Here is a 15,124-nt window from a genome sequence, read left to right on the forward strand (position 1 = left end):
TGCCATAGATCTTGGGGCTAAGGCTTTGCCGCTCGCCACGTAAGCCGTCAGCAGCTCACCACGTAAGATCTAGGGGCTGGATCTTGGCGCTATGGAGGCTGGCGCCAAGACGTGTTAGCTTGCCGCCAGCCACCCTGGCGCCAAGCTGTGGGTCCATTTTTTGAATTAGTTCCGCCAGGGGTGATTTGTGAAATTTTTTTGTGAAAATGGCTAAAATAAAAAAAGTCGGCTTTAGCCCCCTTTTTAGCCAAATTTTAACCCCTTGCTTCCAAACAGGAGGGCTAAAATAGGGGTACTAAACTTTAGCCCCCCTAAATCCTTTAGCCCCTCCAAGGGGTGCTAAAATGGGCTAAAGGGGCTAAAATGTGGTCCCAGTTCCAATTATTCCCCAGATGCCCCCTCCCCGCACTCCCTCTCCTCTCCTCCCGCCGCGCCCGCCTCCGCCTCTGTCGCCGCTGCACCCGCCTCCACCGAGGAGCGCCGCCCAGTCTTCCAGTGGCTGTGGATGGATGAGGACGAGATCGTCATCCTTCACGCCTTCGCCAAGTTCACCGCATAGCGGGGCACCTCCTTCGCCCGGCTCCGCCCCCTCCGCTCGGCCCTGCCCCCTCCGCCGGCCCCGCACATGCACAGGAGGCTAGGGCGACGGGCGCAGGCGAGCGGGCCAGCAGAGGCGCGAAGAACGGCGGCAGTTCGGCTCAAGCGGAGGCACAGTCGCGGTGGCGCAGGTGCGGCGCGAGGGAGGAAATGGAGATCCAATTGCTGGTGCTAGCTTTGCTTCTTGTTCTAGCAAGAGAAGTAAGAACAGAAAGAGGAACCAGGGTACGGCTTGAGGGAGGAAATGGAGAGATGGGACAACCGCAGGGGTAAATAAGTCTTTTGTCAATGCAAGTGCTAAAATTTAGCCCCTCACCCAAAAACCCTAAAGGGTTAAAGTTTAGCGCTCCATTTGAGGGGGCTAAACCCCTTCCTCCCAAACAAAGCCTTACACACAGAACGAAAAAGATGAGCAAAATAGATCATATCCACACACATACCCTTTACAAATTGCTAGCCTGCTCAACAAAAACAAAAAGGAAATGAGAACAAGACAAAATTGACATCAAGGCTCACCAAAAGGCAAAGCCATGAAAACGGCATCATTCATTGTTGGTTCTCGAGGACCAATGCTCCTCTACGAGAATGAGGGGATGTTTGGATCTTTAGGATCTCCTAAAATTCATGTCACATCGAATATTCGGAGGCTAATTAGGAGGACTAAATATGAGCTAATTATAAAACTAATTACACAGATGGAGGCTAATTCACGAGATGAATCTATTAAGCCTAATTAATCCATCATTAGCACATGTTTACTGTAGCATCACATGTTTACTGTAGCATCACATTGTCAAATCATAAACTAATTAGGCTCAATAGATTCGTCTCGCAAATTGGTCTCCATCTGTGCAATTGGTTTTGTAATTAGTTTATATTTAATACTCCTAATTAGTATCTAAACATTCGATGTGAATGAAATTTTAGGAGGGACTAAAGAAACAAACACCCCCGCGACTGCTGAATTGCAGACTTGCAGTACAAGCGCCGCCGGATTGCAGGCCGCAGGCAGCGTCGCGGGATTCCGATGCCGTGGACCGCGGATGGGATTCGGAGGCCACGAGCTGTGGGGACTGGGGAGGCGAGATCGACGAACGGGAAGCGCAACCGCGCGCGCCGTGTAGAGCATCGTGCTGAGGGAGGAGGCAGACTGGCGGCTGAGTGACGGAGGAGAGGGGTGTGGGAGAGAAATGTGCTAGGGTTACAGGTTATTGTGGGCTTGGGCCAATATTACGTGCTGGGCTTCTTTTACCAATTTCCTAATGCACATGCACGTTAATTCGGTGTCCCCGACGGGGAACGGGTACGGGGAGCCAGCGAACATTCCCTTCCCCGCTCCACCCGATGCTGATGAGTTTTTGACCGTCAGCCCCCCCCCCCCTCCCTTCCCCCCCAAAAAAAAGTTCTCTTAAATTACTCCTAATACCTTAATTAGGGAGAAAAAAAAAAAAAAACTCTCTCCAATAGCTCCCCCAAACCTACCCAAAATATTGGATGAGCTGAATCGAGACACCGTCGCCCTGCATATTTGCGCGACTATGACCGTACCCCAATCGCCCCCCCCCCCCTCCTTTCCCATGAGTTTTTTTTATTTTGCCCGCGTGATCCACTTCTTAGGAGCCTAGGAGGTGGAAGCTGAGCGGTGGGAGGAGGTCTTTGCCGGCGGAGTGGAGTCGAGCAGCGCCGCCGCGGACCCTGCCAGCTCCTCCATCGTCGCAGCGTGGGACACCGCGGGGCTGGGAGATCAGCGTGTCTGTGCCGGAATCAGGGGCGGCGATGGAGGGGGTGGCGCCGGCGTGGCAAGGAGGCACTTGTCGGCGGCGAGCTAGGTGAGCGAGGCGGCGAAGGGTGCCGGGAGCGCTGTCATGGACCCCGCCAACTCCTCATATTCACGGGCGAGCGAGTAGTTTATCCATTCGTGAATCCTGACACCTCCTCGCGCGCCATGGCCCGCGCCACCACCAACGCCCACCTCCACCTCCTCCTCTGCCTTGCCCTCGCCGCGACCACCGCATGGACGCACAGCAGGGGTGGGGACCCAGAGCCCGACGCAGGCGCCACCGACGCCCCGAAGCCCAACCTACGTGCGCGGGGGCTGGTGGCAGCGAAGATGTGGTGCCTGGCAGCGGTGTTCGCGAGGACGCTACTCGGCCAGATGTCCCCCTACTTCTTGCGTTGGGACGAGGCGTTCGTCGTGCAGGGCACGCAGTTCGCCGACGGGGTCTTCCTCGGCGCGGTGCTCATGCACTTACTGAGCGACTCCAACGAATTGAGTACAAGATAATGCTATTGCTCTGCTAACCTTGCGCAGAAATGTTTAAAATTGTGAAGGAATCGGCATGCTTACCTCATTCTTTTCATAAACCATGATATGCAAATACGGTGCTTCATGCTGTGAGATTAAAGAAAAAAATACTCTCTATTGTTTATGTGAGATTAAAGAAGAAAAATACTGTCATCGTCTTGATTTCTCTATTTGTAGAATGAAATTACGCAGTTTGCCCATAGTGACTTCAAAAAAACAGTTACACCTCATTCACTGTGTCCCAGTGGTCACCTGGAAATTGTTTTGGCTTATGGCTACCCTACTGGCATTTTCTTACTTTGCAAGGACTTAATGATTTCATATGCTAAGCCCATAGTCATAGTCACAATACAAAAGAGATAAGGTGACTAGGCAAAAGATATGAAGGAAAGGTTTAAATAATTCAGGTGGGTCCAGAGTCACAATTTCTTACTTTGCACGAGCATGTTGTGAGTTGTGATCGGGCTGATGTCACTGTATGCAAGGTGTGGGGAGCTGGAGACTGGTTGTGATCGGGCTGATGTCACTGTATGCAAGGTGTGGGGAGCTGGAGACTGGATAGGTCTACTCCTGATGACGTGGCCTGTCTTCAAATATTGGGGAAGCTAGTTTTTAAAGATTTACTGTGGGATGATAGTATTTTGGGGAAATAAAATTTAGAAGAGCTTTCAATATATAATATAATTCTAGGGGAGAAATTTTTGGAAGATTACTGTTGCTCTAATGGATGAATTCCATCCTGCTCCGTGACCAAGCGCTCCACCCTGCCGGTCACAAATTGGCCGCGCTCCCTTTGCTTCCCGCGTGGTAGGGGAGTCGTCCTTGCCTCCCCACGAAAACTAACGTATATAGGAACAGCCTCGAGCGCCGCGGCGGCAAACCTCGCCCACTCCGCGTTCCCTATTCCTCTTCTGCTCTTCGTGCTGCGCCCCCCATTCGCTCACCTCCTCAGCCCCTTCGCCTACGGCCAGAGAAGTGCGCCGCGGCAGCACTTAGTGCAGGTGCAGAAGAACGCCTTTGCCTAGCCAAGCCGGTGCCATTATCTTCTTCGTCATCTTCTCCGTTGCCTAAGGCCGAAGCAAAGCATCGCCGAATCAGGTGCTGCATCGTTGCATCCGCCGGCGTGCCCGGTGCCCAACGCCATTGCCTCCACCAGGTACGGGTTCTTGGCCGCTCAGGGACACTCCTGTCCTTTGATTGATGCTTCACCTCTTTGCTCCGGAGATGCGGTGCCTGGACGGATCCATGAGACTTACGATGCTAATACAAGATCGCCGACACGACCCCAACTTAACCCCTGTGATGCAGGTAAAATATTCTGCATCGATCTACTACCTATTCTCGTGTTTGCTCATATTTTACTCATGGCCTTCGTTTGACTGCTATATGGTGGCGTCATGCCTCCGGAGTTGAGATTAACTCTTTGCGGTGATGCATCTGTACTTCAGAATAATTTCTTTTTCCCTTATATAGAACTACATGTTAATTACTTTAACGGATTTTGTAAACACGAAGTATTATTTTGGGACTTGCTTTAGCTGTTCTGAGCAACCATATAAAATTCTTCCTATCTCTGCCTTAGCAATAGCAGTAGTGATAATGATGTTGATATGGTCGATGACATGCACATTAAAGTTAAATTTCTTCATGGTCACTGCTGATCAATATGCTAATGATGTTGGTGATATGGTCCTAAAAATTGTAGAGGTATACTGAGTTCTCATATCATGTCATTAGGCTGCATGTTCTTTCTTACCACTATGCTTGCCAAATGTCATCATATATTTTATCAGCATAGTCTTGCCTAGCTGTGCTATCTATCACAGAGTGATGTATGGAAGCTATTGAAACAATGACCTGAAGCTCACTGTATTTCATCAATATTTGAGTCGCCAGTTCAGAAAGCTATATCCTAATTTCAATGGATTGCTAGAAATTTGAGATTCAAAATGATTAATGATGATGAAACACTCAATTTTGATGCAATTCCAAGTCCAAAAACAATGCAGTCCTGCTGTGCCTCAAGAGCTAGCTTATTGTTTGCATAGCCCATTACCACACTGAGAATGCAATGTGCCAGTCCAACTATGTTATATATTCCTTCCCAGTAACAATGACATCTTGTGTCAATAATAGTTTGTTAAGCGCAACCAAGATCTAATAATATACGAATTTTGTGCCGATTGCCCAATTGGTAATTGAAATCAGGGTATCAGTATGCCTACCTACCTGGTGCAGATTAGCAATTACAAGTAGTTAGCGGATCTTATTTTATTCACACTTACTATGTCATTACACAGACGTTTTCAGAACTCCTATTTCAAACTTACCTTCTTTTTACATTGTTCTCCTTTTGTGCAGTACCATGTTTTGTCCATGCCCAATAGAAGATTATTAGCCTAAAACATTGGATTCGGCAGGTTCTTATATATGGCAACATCTTCCGAAGGTATTTTTTGTACTCTTTATTGCTAGCTAAAGCTCTTTTCCCCATTGCGCCCTTCGATCTTGATAGCCATTTATGTTATTGGACGTAATGATCCAGTGCTGCCTCTTATGTTCTTAAATAGCAGCGATACAAAAGAGTGAAATTAAATTATCTTTCCTGCATACAGGTCTGCTTCAAAGATTTATGTCTTCCATTTTTCAGTTCTGCAACATCAATTAATCTGTGCCTCTCATTTGATCCTATAAGATGTTTCTTTCTTTGCCAAAACTAAAGTGATTCAATCAGAGGCAGATTTTAGCTAACTATATGGCCCAATATTCTTGATGCTTCATCCAAGTATAACCGAAAACGAATGATTGCTCAGTAAATATGCATTTTATTACTGCCTGAATGTTTTCCCTATTATATTTTCCAGCAGTCCTTTTTAGGAGTTAACATGTCGAGTCATCCATAGCTGAAAGTTGAAGGAACATGATACTCTATATCTGCGTGAAATTGCTGTTGAACCATTTACCCCACAGCTCCGCACACCTGGTAATGGATGCTGTCAGCTATTGGCATGAGAATGGATCTTCTCATGGAGCCCTAAAGGTAATCACCTGTCTATATGCTTTGAAACTTCACAACTCCTGATTTCAAAGTCTGACATCATACTGTCTGTCTTTGGTTTGTCACGGCTGAATTGAACTCCTTTTTTGCAGCTACCTTTATGCGTGGAGGGGAGCTCTTTGACAAAATAGTTTGTCCCCTGTTTAGACTAAGCGTGCTATATGATTTATGGAGGAATTCCTCATTTTCGCAAAATCTTCCAGATGACATTCAGGGGCTGCTACGCTGTAACTTAGTACCATGAGATCTGTTTTTTTTTTCCATTAGAGACTTTTGCAGCGTATGCCGAAACAATTTTTTTTATTGTAATTGTTGGGTGGCAAAACCGTTATGTACCTATGACATGATTGTTGTTGTAATCCATGTAACATTTCCAATTATTCTCAATTCATTTCCTGGGACCATACAAAATGATGTAACTTTTTTAGATGACCTAGCTGTTGCGCTACTCTTAGAAAAGTTAATTCTTATTGTGTAAAAATGCTGCTGGTTCTTATTTTTCTTATGTCAACCGCTGCATTTGAGTTAAGTCTTTTAAAAAAAATAACTTGGGGATCCGCTGCATGTAACTTCATCTCTCTTTTGTTCCATTAATGTCTTCAAGAATTTGATGGCAAGACCTCTTTTGTTCCATTAATGTCTTCAAGAATTTGATGGCAAGACATGAAATATAAGATCGTGCATGGGCGCGGCAGAGCGCGCCAATCTTCCTAGTTTCTATCATCGTCATGCATATGCATTCTTTGTTGAGAGAATTCCTTCAATGCAGTCTCTCACAATGCCATTGAAATTGCATTCTTTGTTGAGAGAATTCCCTTAATGCATTCTCTCACAGTACTATTGAAATTCTCTCACAATACCATTGAAATTCTTTAGTTCCTTTATTGCCACTACGTCAATTTTCTTTCCCTTCACTGCCAGTCCTGTCAATGACCGTTAAGTTGTTGACAGTCATTTCTCACTGTTTTCACTCCCTCAATTGTCCCTCGTCCAATGACAGGAAGGTCCCACATGTGGCCAGCCTTATCTCCGGCTCCCCTTTCCCTTCCCACTGGTGGCCTGGAGGGCCTTATCCACACGACAGACGCAACCGTCGCCGTCGGCCCAAATCCAGCTGCCGGAGGGTGTCGCCGGAGAAGGAGTACGCGGACGCGGTGGACTGGTGGGACTGGGCCTCGACGCCGGCATGGGCGTCGGGTGGAGCGCCGCTGACCGTTGCGTGGGCCATCGCGATCTGGCTGCCAGACAGAGGGCCGCCGGCACGTGTGCGGGCGCGCGCCGCCTGGGCACCAGACGGAGCGCCGACGAGTCTTGCGCTGGCGAGCGCGGCCTGCCCTCCACACGGATGGCCGCCTACACGCGCCATCTACACGCACGGGCCTCCAGCTGAACTCCGGCGGCGGACGTGACGAAGAAGACGAAGCCGGCGAACTCCGGCGACGGGCCCACCACGATCCACTGCTTGGTCTTGACGTTGAACACCCAAAGCGTGGCACCCGCCGCCGCCCATGCCGTCGAGGGCGCCCGTGATCACCACCTTCTTGCCGCCGCCGACGCTGACGGCGCACGCCGTGCCGGCCTTGAGCCCCGGCGGGTACGCCCGACCTCACGCCACCCACGGAGGGTGCCCATCCACTCCATCATGGCGTTCCCTCGATGCACCACACGTGGCCCCGGACCACGACGTGCGCAGCCGACGGCGGCGCCCGGACGCGCTCCAGCCTCCTCCAGGCACGCGCGGTGGGGTCGAACCACTCGGCGGAGCCAAGCTCCAGCTCCGGAGGCGTGGGCGGAGGGCGGCACAGGCGCGGGGGAGCCTTACCTGGGGGCGGCGCGGCCACGGCCACCAGCCTGGGAGACCGTCCGGGGCCGGCGCAGCAGTGGCGAATCTAGGATTTTAGGTCAAGTGGCGAATCTAGGATTTTAGGTCAAGGTATGCATCCAAAAAAATGATACACAATTCGGTAAATCCATTTACCAATTCGGTAATAAGGTTTAAATTCATGGATAAAGTAGAAACCATATCCATTAAATACAATATAAATAGTTTCAAAGCCAAACTGATAATTGAAATATATGCATAGAGTACCAGAGACTTACAACGTTACTATAATGACGTTTTTATTCGACGCTTCCGAAGGGACATAAATGTCTCAATTATATCATCTTCATCAACTTCAAAGAAAATATCTCGCTCAATAAAAGTGACTAGACAATCATCCAAAAGACTATCTCCCATCTTATTTCGTAACTTTGTTTTCACTAAAACCATTGCAGAAAACACCCTTTCAACACTTGCTGTTGCCACAGGTAGAAGCAATACCAATTTAAGAAGCTCATAGACCATATCATACACTTTATGCCTCTTTGTTTGGACAAGCTTAAATGAGAGGTCAACAATATTGTCTAGACCTTTGAATCTATCATCCTTCCTGATGTCATCAATATAATTATCTAGCTGCAATTCAAGTCTGAGCAAATTATTATTTGAGAAGTCCTTTGGGTAGAACTTAGCTAGTCTGCGTAGCTTCTGTGCATCAAAAGACTCAAATGAATTAGAAGGATTGAAGGCTGCCATACAAGACATCAACTCCATGTTAATCTCATCAAACCGATTATCAAGTTCTTGACTTATTTGATCAATGACGCCAATATATACTTCTCTTCTAAAGTGGTCATCATTGGTTTGCTTTCGAGCACGAGATTTCCTTGCTGATTTTCCATAAGGAACATAATCACCATCCATAGCAGGAACATCAACATCATGTTTATCACAAAACGAGGTGACCCTCTCAAGAAAATTATCCCAGCCATTTGACCTCAATTCTTGCATTCTTTTCTTTGCCACATTAACAAGTGATACTGCATTAAGAATGTCTTGCTCCCTTCTTTGCAAACACTCAGATAACTCATTTGTGTATCCAAGAATAATATACATTAAGTGTGCAAAGAAAACAAACTCAAAGGTCTCAAATGCTCCCGTCACAAAATGTATTTTGGTCCAATCATCCTTATATGTCGAATCATCCCCAAGATCAACCAGTACATCGTGGATTGATTCATACATAGTAATGATGCTGCATATGGTTTTGTAATGAGATCCCCATCGAGTATCTCCAGGTCTAGGCAAACCCATCTCTTGATGTAATCCAGTTCCAGATTCAATTTCACCACAGTCAAGTGCTTTCTTGACATTCTCAAGCCTTGCATTTCTAAGCATGTCATGGCGCTTACAAGAAACTCCAACAATATTCAACAAGATAGATACTTGATCAAAAAAGAAGCTACAATCAGTATTTCCTTTAGCAACAGCAACAAGAACCAATTGGAGTTGATGAGCAAAACAATGAATATAATAAGTAGAAGGTGATTCTTGCATGATCAATGTTTTCAACCCTTTAATATCTCCTTTCATGTTGCTAGCCCCATCATATCCTTGACCACGGATTTGAGTCAAACTCAAGCCATGACTTAAAAGTAAAGCTTCAATTGCATTCTTCAGTGATAAAGAGGTAGTATCATCTACATGAACAACTCCAATAAAATGCTCACATGGCCTTCCCAATTTATCAACATAACGCAAGCAAAGAGCTAGTTGTTCTTTATGTGATATATCACTATACTCATCAGCTAAAATTGCATAAGGCTCATCACCAAGTTCTTCAATTATTTTCTTTCTAGTTTCTAGGGCACAGCAGTGAATAATTTGCTTTTGTATGTCTGGGCTAGTTAAGGTACAGTTACCTGGAGCATTCTCCAAAACATACTTATTCACTTCTTCACTATTTCCGGCAAGAAATTTCAAAAGTTCAATGAAGTTCCCTCTGTTGCTAGATTCTTTACTTTCATCATGTCCACGAAACGCCAACCCTTGATGCAAAAGAAACTTGATACACCTAAGTGAATAAGTCAACCTTTTCTTATAAAGTCGAAGATCCTCATCACTCCACTTCTGAATATTATAATCAATTGCTACCTTGGGATTTGTAAAGCCAATATATCTCTCTTGAGCTGCGATATGTGACTTGGAACCCAAATGTTTGAGAAGTGCCTTCTCTCCTATATTCCAATTATTCCAGCCATCAACAGTAAATGCCTCTGACCCTGTGCCCTTCTTGAACAAGTAGCATATAAAGCAAAATACAGCATCCTTTTTAATACTATATTCAATCCATTCATGATTGTACATCCAACAATAATTGAATTGACGATTTATTCCTGAAATCTTTGTTTTCGGAAAATCATGTGCAAAAGGCTTGAATGGACCTTTAGTAATATATGCTTTCGAATTGCATCTTGATCATTAGTAGGATAACTAAGAATGGGACGTCTTTCACCTGGATCTTGTGGAAGGCGATTGATGTCATAAACTGGTGGCACAGAAGACGGCTGCGGTGGGGGCGGTGGTGGTGGCGCTAGGATATGAGTTTCAATTTCCTCAACTACTCTCTCACGAGTTTGCTCTTCCACCACAGGTACAACCGGATCAGAAGAACAATTAGAAGTAGCAGCAGCTGCTGCTGCCTTCCTCTTTGCTTCATGCTTCTGAAAAAGAGATGCAATGTTCCCGTCTCTCTTCATAACTGTTTAAATATTACAAAGAACACAACACCAAACAATTAAATAAATTGTGCTTGTATACGATTGAACTGACACAAGTGATTATGGATCACTCACATGATACGAGTCCAGAACAAAAGATCAATCTAGATCGACTTTTCTGTAGGGTAAAATCCTCCACCTTGTTGCGTGCTAGATGAATCTATAATTTAGGGCTAAGCAATTAGTAATTAAATCATACACGAATAAAGATGTTTTTATAAAAGCCAAAGAACGTAGAACAAATAATTCACCAGATGCCAGTGTTTCTCGAGATCTTGAACGATTATTGGCCTGCGCCCTGCTGCTGGATGCCTGGACTGGCCGTTGGCTCGCTGCTGCCTGCTTCCGGCTGGCAATCGACTAAGTAGTATTGCCGTCGTGTGATGGCGTCTCCGTCTCGTCTCTCCGTCTCAGCAGTCGGCGGTCTGCAGATTCCGGGTAGGGCACGCTGTACGCCGCGCCGCAAGCCGCACGAAGAGACAAAGCCGAACTGCCGTGTGCTGGAGACCTGGAGTCCGTTGCGTGAGGAGGTCGCAATCCGTGTGGGCCGCGTGGGCCTGACGGTGGAATCGCAAGTTTGCACGAGTCGGCCTCCTCTGCTGTCCTGCAACCTGCTCTCTCGCTTCCATTTTCTTTTTTCTTTATATAAAATATGTATGTATAGTAATTACCTTGGTGGAAAAACAAGGTATGCTGCAGCATATGCAGCATACCCTGTAGCTCCGCCCCTACGGCGCAGGGGCAGGAACGGGGAGGGAGGCGAAGGAGGAGATGTGGACGGCCGGGAGAAGGTGGAACCGTGGAAGAAGATAAGGCCCTCGAGAATGACAAGTGGGGTCTACTGGGGGGCGTAATCGCCTTTTCCACTTCAGATAGCAGTAACTTAACCGCTAGTGGACGGAAATGGCAGCGAAGGGAATGGAAAATTAATATAGTGGCTGAAGAATTTCAATAACAATGAGAAGAGGTGGTATAATTTTTAATAGCATTGAGGGAATTCTCTCTTCTTTGTCTCAGTCCAAGCAGGATGGGCCCATCTAGAGTAATAAAGAAATGGATAAAAGGGGACTTCTACTGCGAACTATTCCAGCCGTTAATTACAAAATCACATATATCCCATTGCAAGCAGTCAGATACTGACGGTTAAGGAGTGAAGATTTTATCTTTCTCACGTTTACTTAAATTACATGAAAAGTTATATCTTTCTCTGCAAACTATGTCTTTATCATTTGATCCAAGAGCCTTCCAGCACAGGGTCTAATGGCCCTTGGTGGTATTACCATATTCACCCTAAATAGGATCTTTCCAAGAAAAACATCTGTGATGTATTTGAATTTCAAGTTGTGCATGTGCCTGAATCAGTCATGAAACAGAGGGTATGTTATAGGAAAATGGGTGTTTCATAAATACATGTGTTAGCTTAAATGTTTGCAACGACCTTCGACCTTGCATCATATTCGTCAAAATATGATTTAGCCAGATCAAGTATAGGTCTAATTTCGTGCTAAGGTTAGCCATGCATGCCTTGTTTTGTTGTCAAGCATTACCCACAATCCAATATTTACATGTAACTTACAATTATCGTTAAATAAGGTATTTACTAAACAAGTATTTTCTAGAAACTACACTATTTTATTATTTGTGACTTTGTGCTGCACCTTTTTAGAATCTGCATAACTTGCAATATCTTTATAAGTAAACATAAGAACATTGCATTTCGTTTCATCTGTTAGCTTTTGGAAATGGCACTGAATTTGTCCACATTGCTTATAGAGATTTACTTAGTCCCATCCAATAAAAGTTCTTTTCTTGACTAATATCTGCGACAAAATCTTGAATAACCTTTTGCCTCGTCGCAGAAATTCTACCCTACAAGAATGTTAAATGAGATTTATGTCAATTCTTTTGTAATAACATTGCTCCGGAAGCATTTATGCCAATTATTTGATATCATATAACAAAGGAATATACAACTTGAGCTAACAAACTGAATAAAACCATTAAATCTTAATTGAAGAAAGAAGAAACTGAATGTAATAATCTTTTTTATGTATGTTTTGAGACTTCCATAAGCTGTATTTGGGCACCAAGGCCTTCAAGTTTCGCACGCTATTCCGTAAACAACGTAACCTTTTGTTGCTACCGTGGGTGCATCCAAGAGAACCTCAGAGCTTGTTGCCTGCATATTGCAGTGTTCATAGAAGGGATGCTGTCATTGACTCATGTGCAGGAAACAGTCAAATAAACGCATATTTGCTAAACATGGATAATATATATACCCTGCAACTGATGGTGTAGACAATATTTCCATCTTCAACTGTGCAAGAACTCGCTTCGACGATCTCAATGCTTCGATCCTGCTCTATCGCACAGATCACTTGCAATTCGATGCATTTCTCCGAGTTCATTGTCAAATTCACATCAAAATGTGCTGCTCCTGTGGATTGTACCCGCACAGTCTTGTGAGCAGGGGGCGCGCTGACGCGGCTAGACTTAAGGACCTTTGCATAGCAGTCATTTCTCCTTTGCTTCAACTTCTCTACTCTCGCTCGCAGATATTTGATGTAGGTGTTGACGCAAAATTTAAACTTTAGACTTCTACATGAACAACACGAAGGACCTCGCAGATTTGCTTAACTTCAGTACAGACTCCAAATTAGCTCGCGAGTGGTGTAAGGCGTGTCAATTATTTTGACCTGAAAATTGACAAGGTAAACATTAAATTCCTAAGCCGATCGGTGACGAAGCCTTTCAAACTCATGGGTAGGCATTCTTATAATAAACACCACAACAGAAATGTAATCATGCGGTGTAAATAAATAAAGCATTAATGGTATTTGCCATCGGCTATATGAGCCGACGGGCTAAGATGAAGCATTATAAAACAACAACCATAAAAGGAACCCTCGCCAACCATGCGCACGTCAGATAGACTAACCTATCTAATCAATATATTAATAAGTGTAATTGAATTTAGATAAGGTGACACGAATGAGAGGGCATTGACGTCAATCTATTAACCTAAAAGATTAGAACACAGCAAATAAGGACCTCTTGCCTACCACTTACAAGCTGATTAAGCTAATGGAATCCTAATCAATGTCATGACCGTGTAATTCAACTTAGACAAGGTAACATGGTGAGAGGGTATTAACTTCGGTCCATTAACTTAAATTGCGGCAGCAAGACCTCATATGCGCCCCTATCAGCTCAATGACGTCATCATGCTTTTGTGAGATACGGATGAAACTGACCGATACATCGGCTTTCTACAGTAGCGTGCTGATGTTAAAAGCCCGACACTAGCGGTACGAGGGGCAGGAGTAAAGATCTATCGAACCTATCGTATATAAAGTAATAAAAGCATGCGAAGTCTAACTAGCTGATACGATCAGATAATTGATGAACGTTGAAACATGGTCAAGCAGCTGATGAAGACAACTTAACTAGATCTAAGCCGTTTGATAACTATAAGCGCTAGATAAAACTAAGAGATCGATACGATGCAACTTAATAAAACCAAACAACTCGATAACTGTGAGCAACGTCGAAGACAAGAAGAATATTGGACAAAATGTAGAAAGTTCTACTTGCAATTTAAGATAACTCAATAACTAGCCATACAACTGAATATCAGAATATAAGACTTAACTTAGAAAGTTCTGATAGAGGTCATGATGATCGGGTGACGGTCCAACTAGCCTGAGATCGAAGCCGATGCAGCCGTGCTTGCAGGAAGGAACTCGTCGAAACTACTCTACTCCTACTCCTAGGATTTTAGAAGCATGCCGCCGAAATATTGTATTGATTAATTGATGATTGATTATTATAACTCACCGTCATCCCTTTATATTTATAGGACTGCGCGAACTTTACGTACAGAAACAAAACTCCAAGCCTAAACCGAATATGTGTTAACTACCTTAATTAACAAGCAAACCTAGGTCTGGTTTGGTTACTTTGCTTATTTTTAGCACCCGTCACATCGAATGTTTAGATACTAATTTGGAGTATTAAACGTAGACTATTTACAAAACCGATTACATAAGTGGAGGCTAAACGGCGAGACGAATCTATTAAGCCTAATTAGTCCATGATTTAGCAATGGATTGCTACTTTAAATTTTTGCTCATGACGGATTAATTCGACGGGCTAGATACACCTCGCCGCTTAGCCTCCACTTGCGTATGGAGGTTTGTAACTAGTCAACGTATAATACACCTAATTCAGGTCGAAATCTGGCAAGTGACTGGTGCTAAAAATAAGCAAAGTAAACCATTTCTTTAACCATACCGCTTACAAATTTGTACACAGACCCCATATTCGGATCTAGCTCGAATTGCGATCCCAGTATTTGCGGCATGCGCCCTAATTTAGATACCTCGCGATCCACATTATCCGAATATACGAATATATGAGCGAAGGTATTTATGATAAAGACCCGTTGAACGTTATCATATAGCCTCCTGGATCGTCGTCGTCTTGCAAACTCTTCGGCTTGTCCCGCTTGGTTACGAGAAATAGAGGAAAACGGCAATTCCAGAACTGTGTATCCCCTCGCC

General features: G+C 44.7%; 1 protein-coding gene across 1 annotated transcript; it reads right to left on the reverse strand.

The window, feature by feature from the left end:
- Positions 1-7,600: 7,600 nt before the first annotated feature.
- On the reverse strand, positions 7,601-10,541 carry LOC101774198 (zinc finger MYM-type protein 1-like). The gene is made up of 4 exons (XM_004966930.1): positions 10,298-10,541; positions 9,705-9,830; positions 8,284-9,590; positions 7,601-7,849 (listed from the first exon to the last, which is right to left on the reverse strand). The coding sequence occupies exons 1-4, from the start codon at positions 10,539-10,541 to the stop codon at positions 7,601-7,603; spliced, it is 1,926 nt and encodes a 641-aa protein (XP_004966987.1).
- Positions 10,542-15,124: the final 4,583 nt, after the last annotated feature.

This window comes from Setaria italica, chromosome IV (assembly GCF_000263155.2).
Source record: "Setaria italica strain Yugu1 chromosome IV, Setaria_italica_v2.0, whole genome shotgun sequence".
NCBI lineage: Eukaryota > Viridiplantae > Streptophyta > Magnoliopsida > Poales > Poaceae > Setaria > Setaria italica.

Excerpts from the sequence above, each read along its gene's own strand:
- LOC101774198 (XM_004966930.1), bottom strand. The coding sequence starts at position 10,541 with ATGAAGAGAGACGGGAACATTGCATCTCTTTTTCAGAAGCATGAAGCA. Across the intron at positions 9,831-10,297 it reads TCGCCTTCCACAAGATCCAG|GGTTGGCGTTTCGTGGACAT; the intron begins GTGAAAGACGTC and ends TTTTGCATCAAG. Across the intron at positions 9,591-9,704 it reads TGTTTTGGAGAATGCTCCAG|CTGATGAGTATAGTGATATA; the intron begins GTAACTGTACCT and ends ATGCAATTTTAG.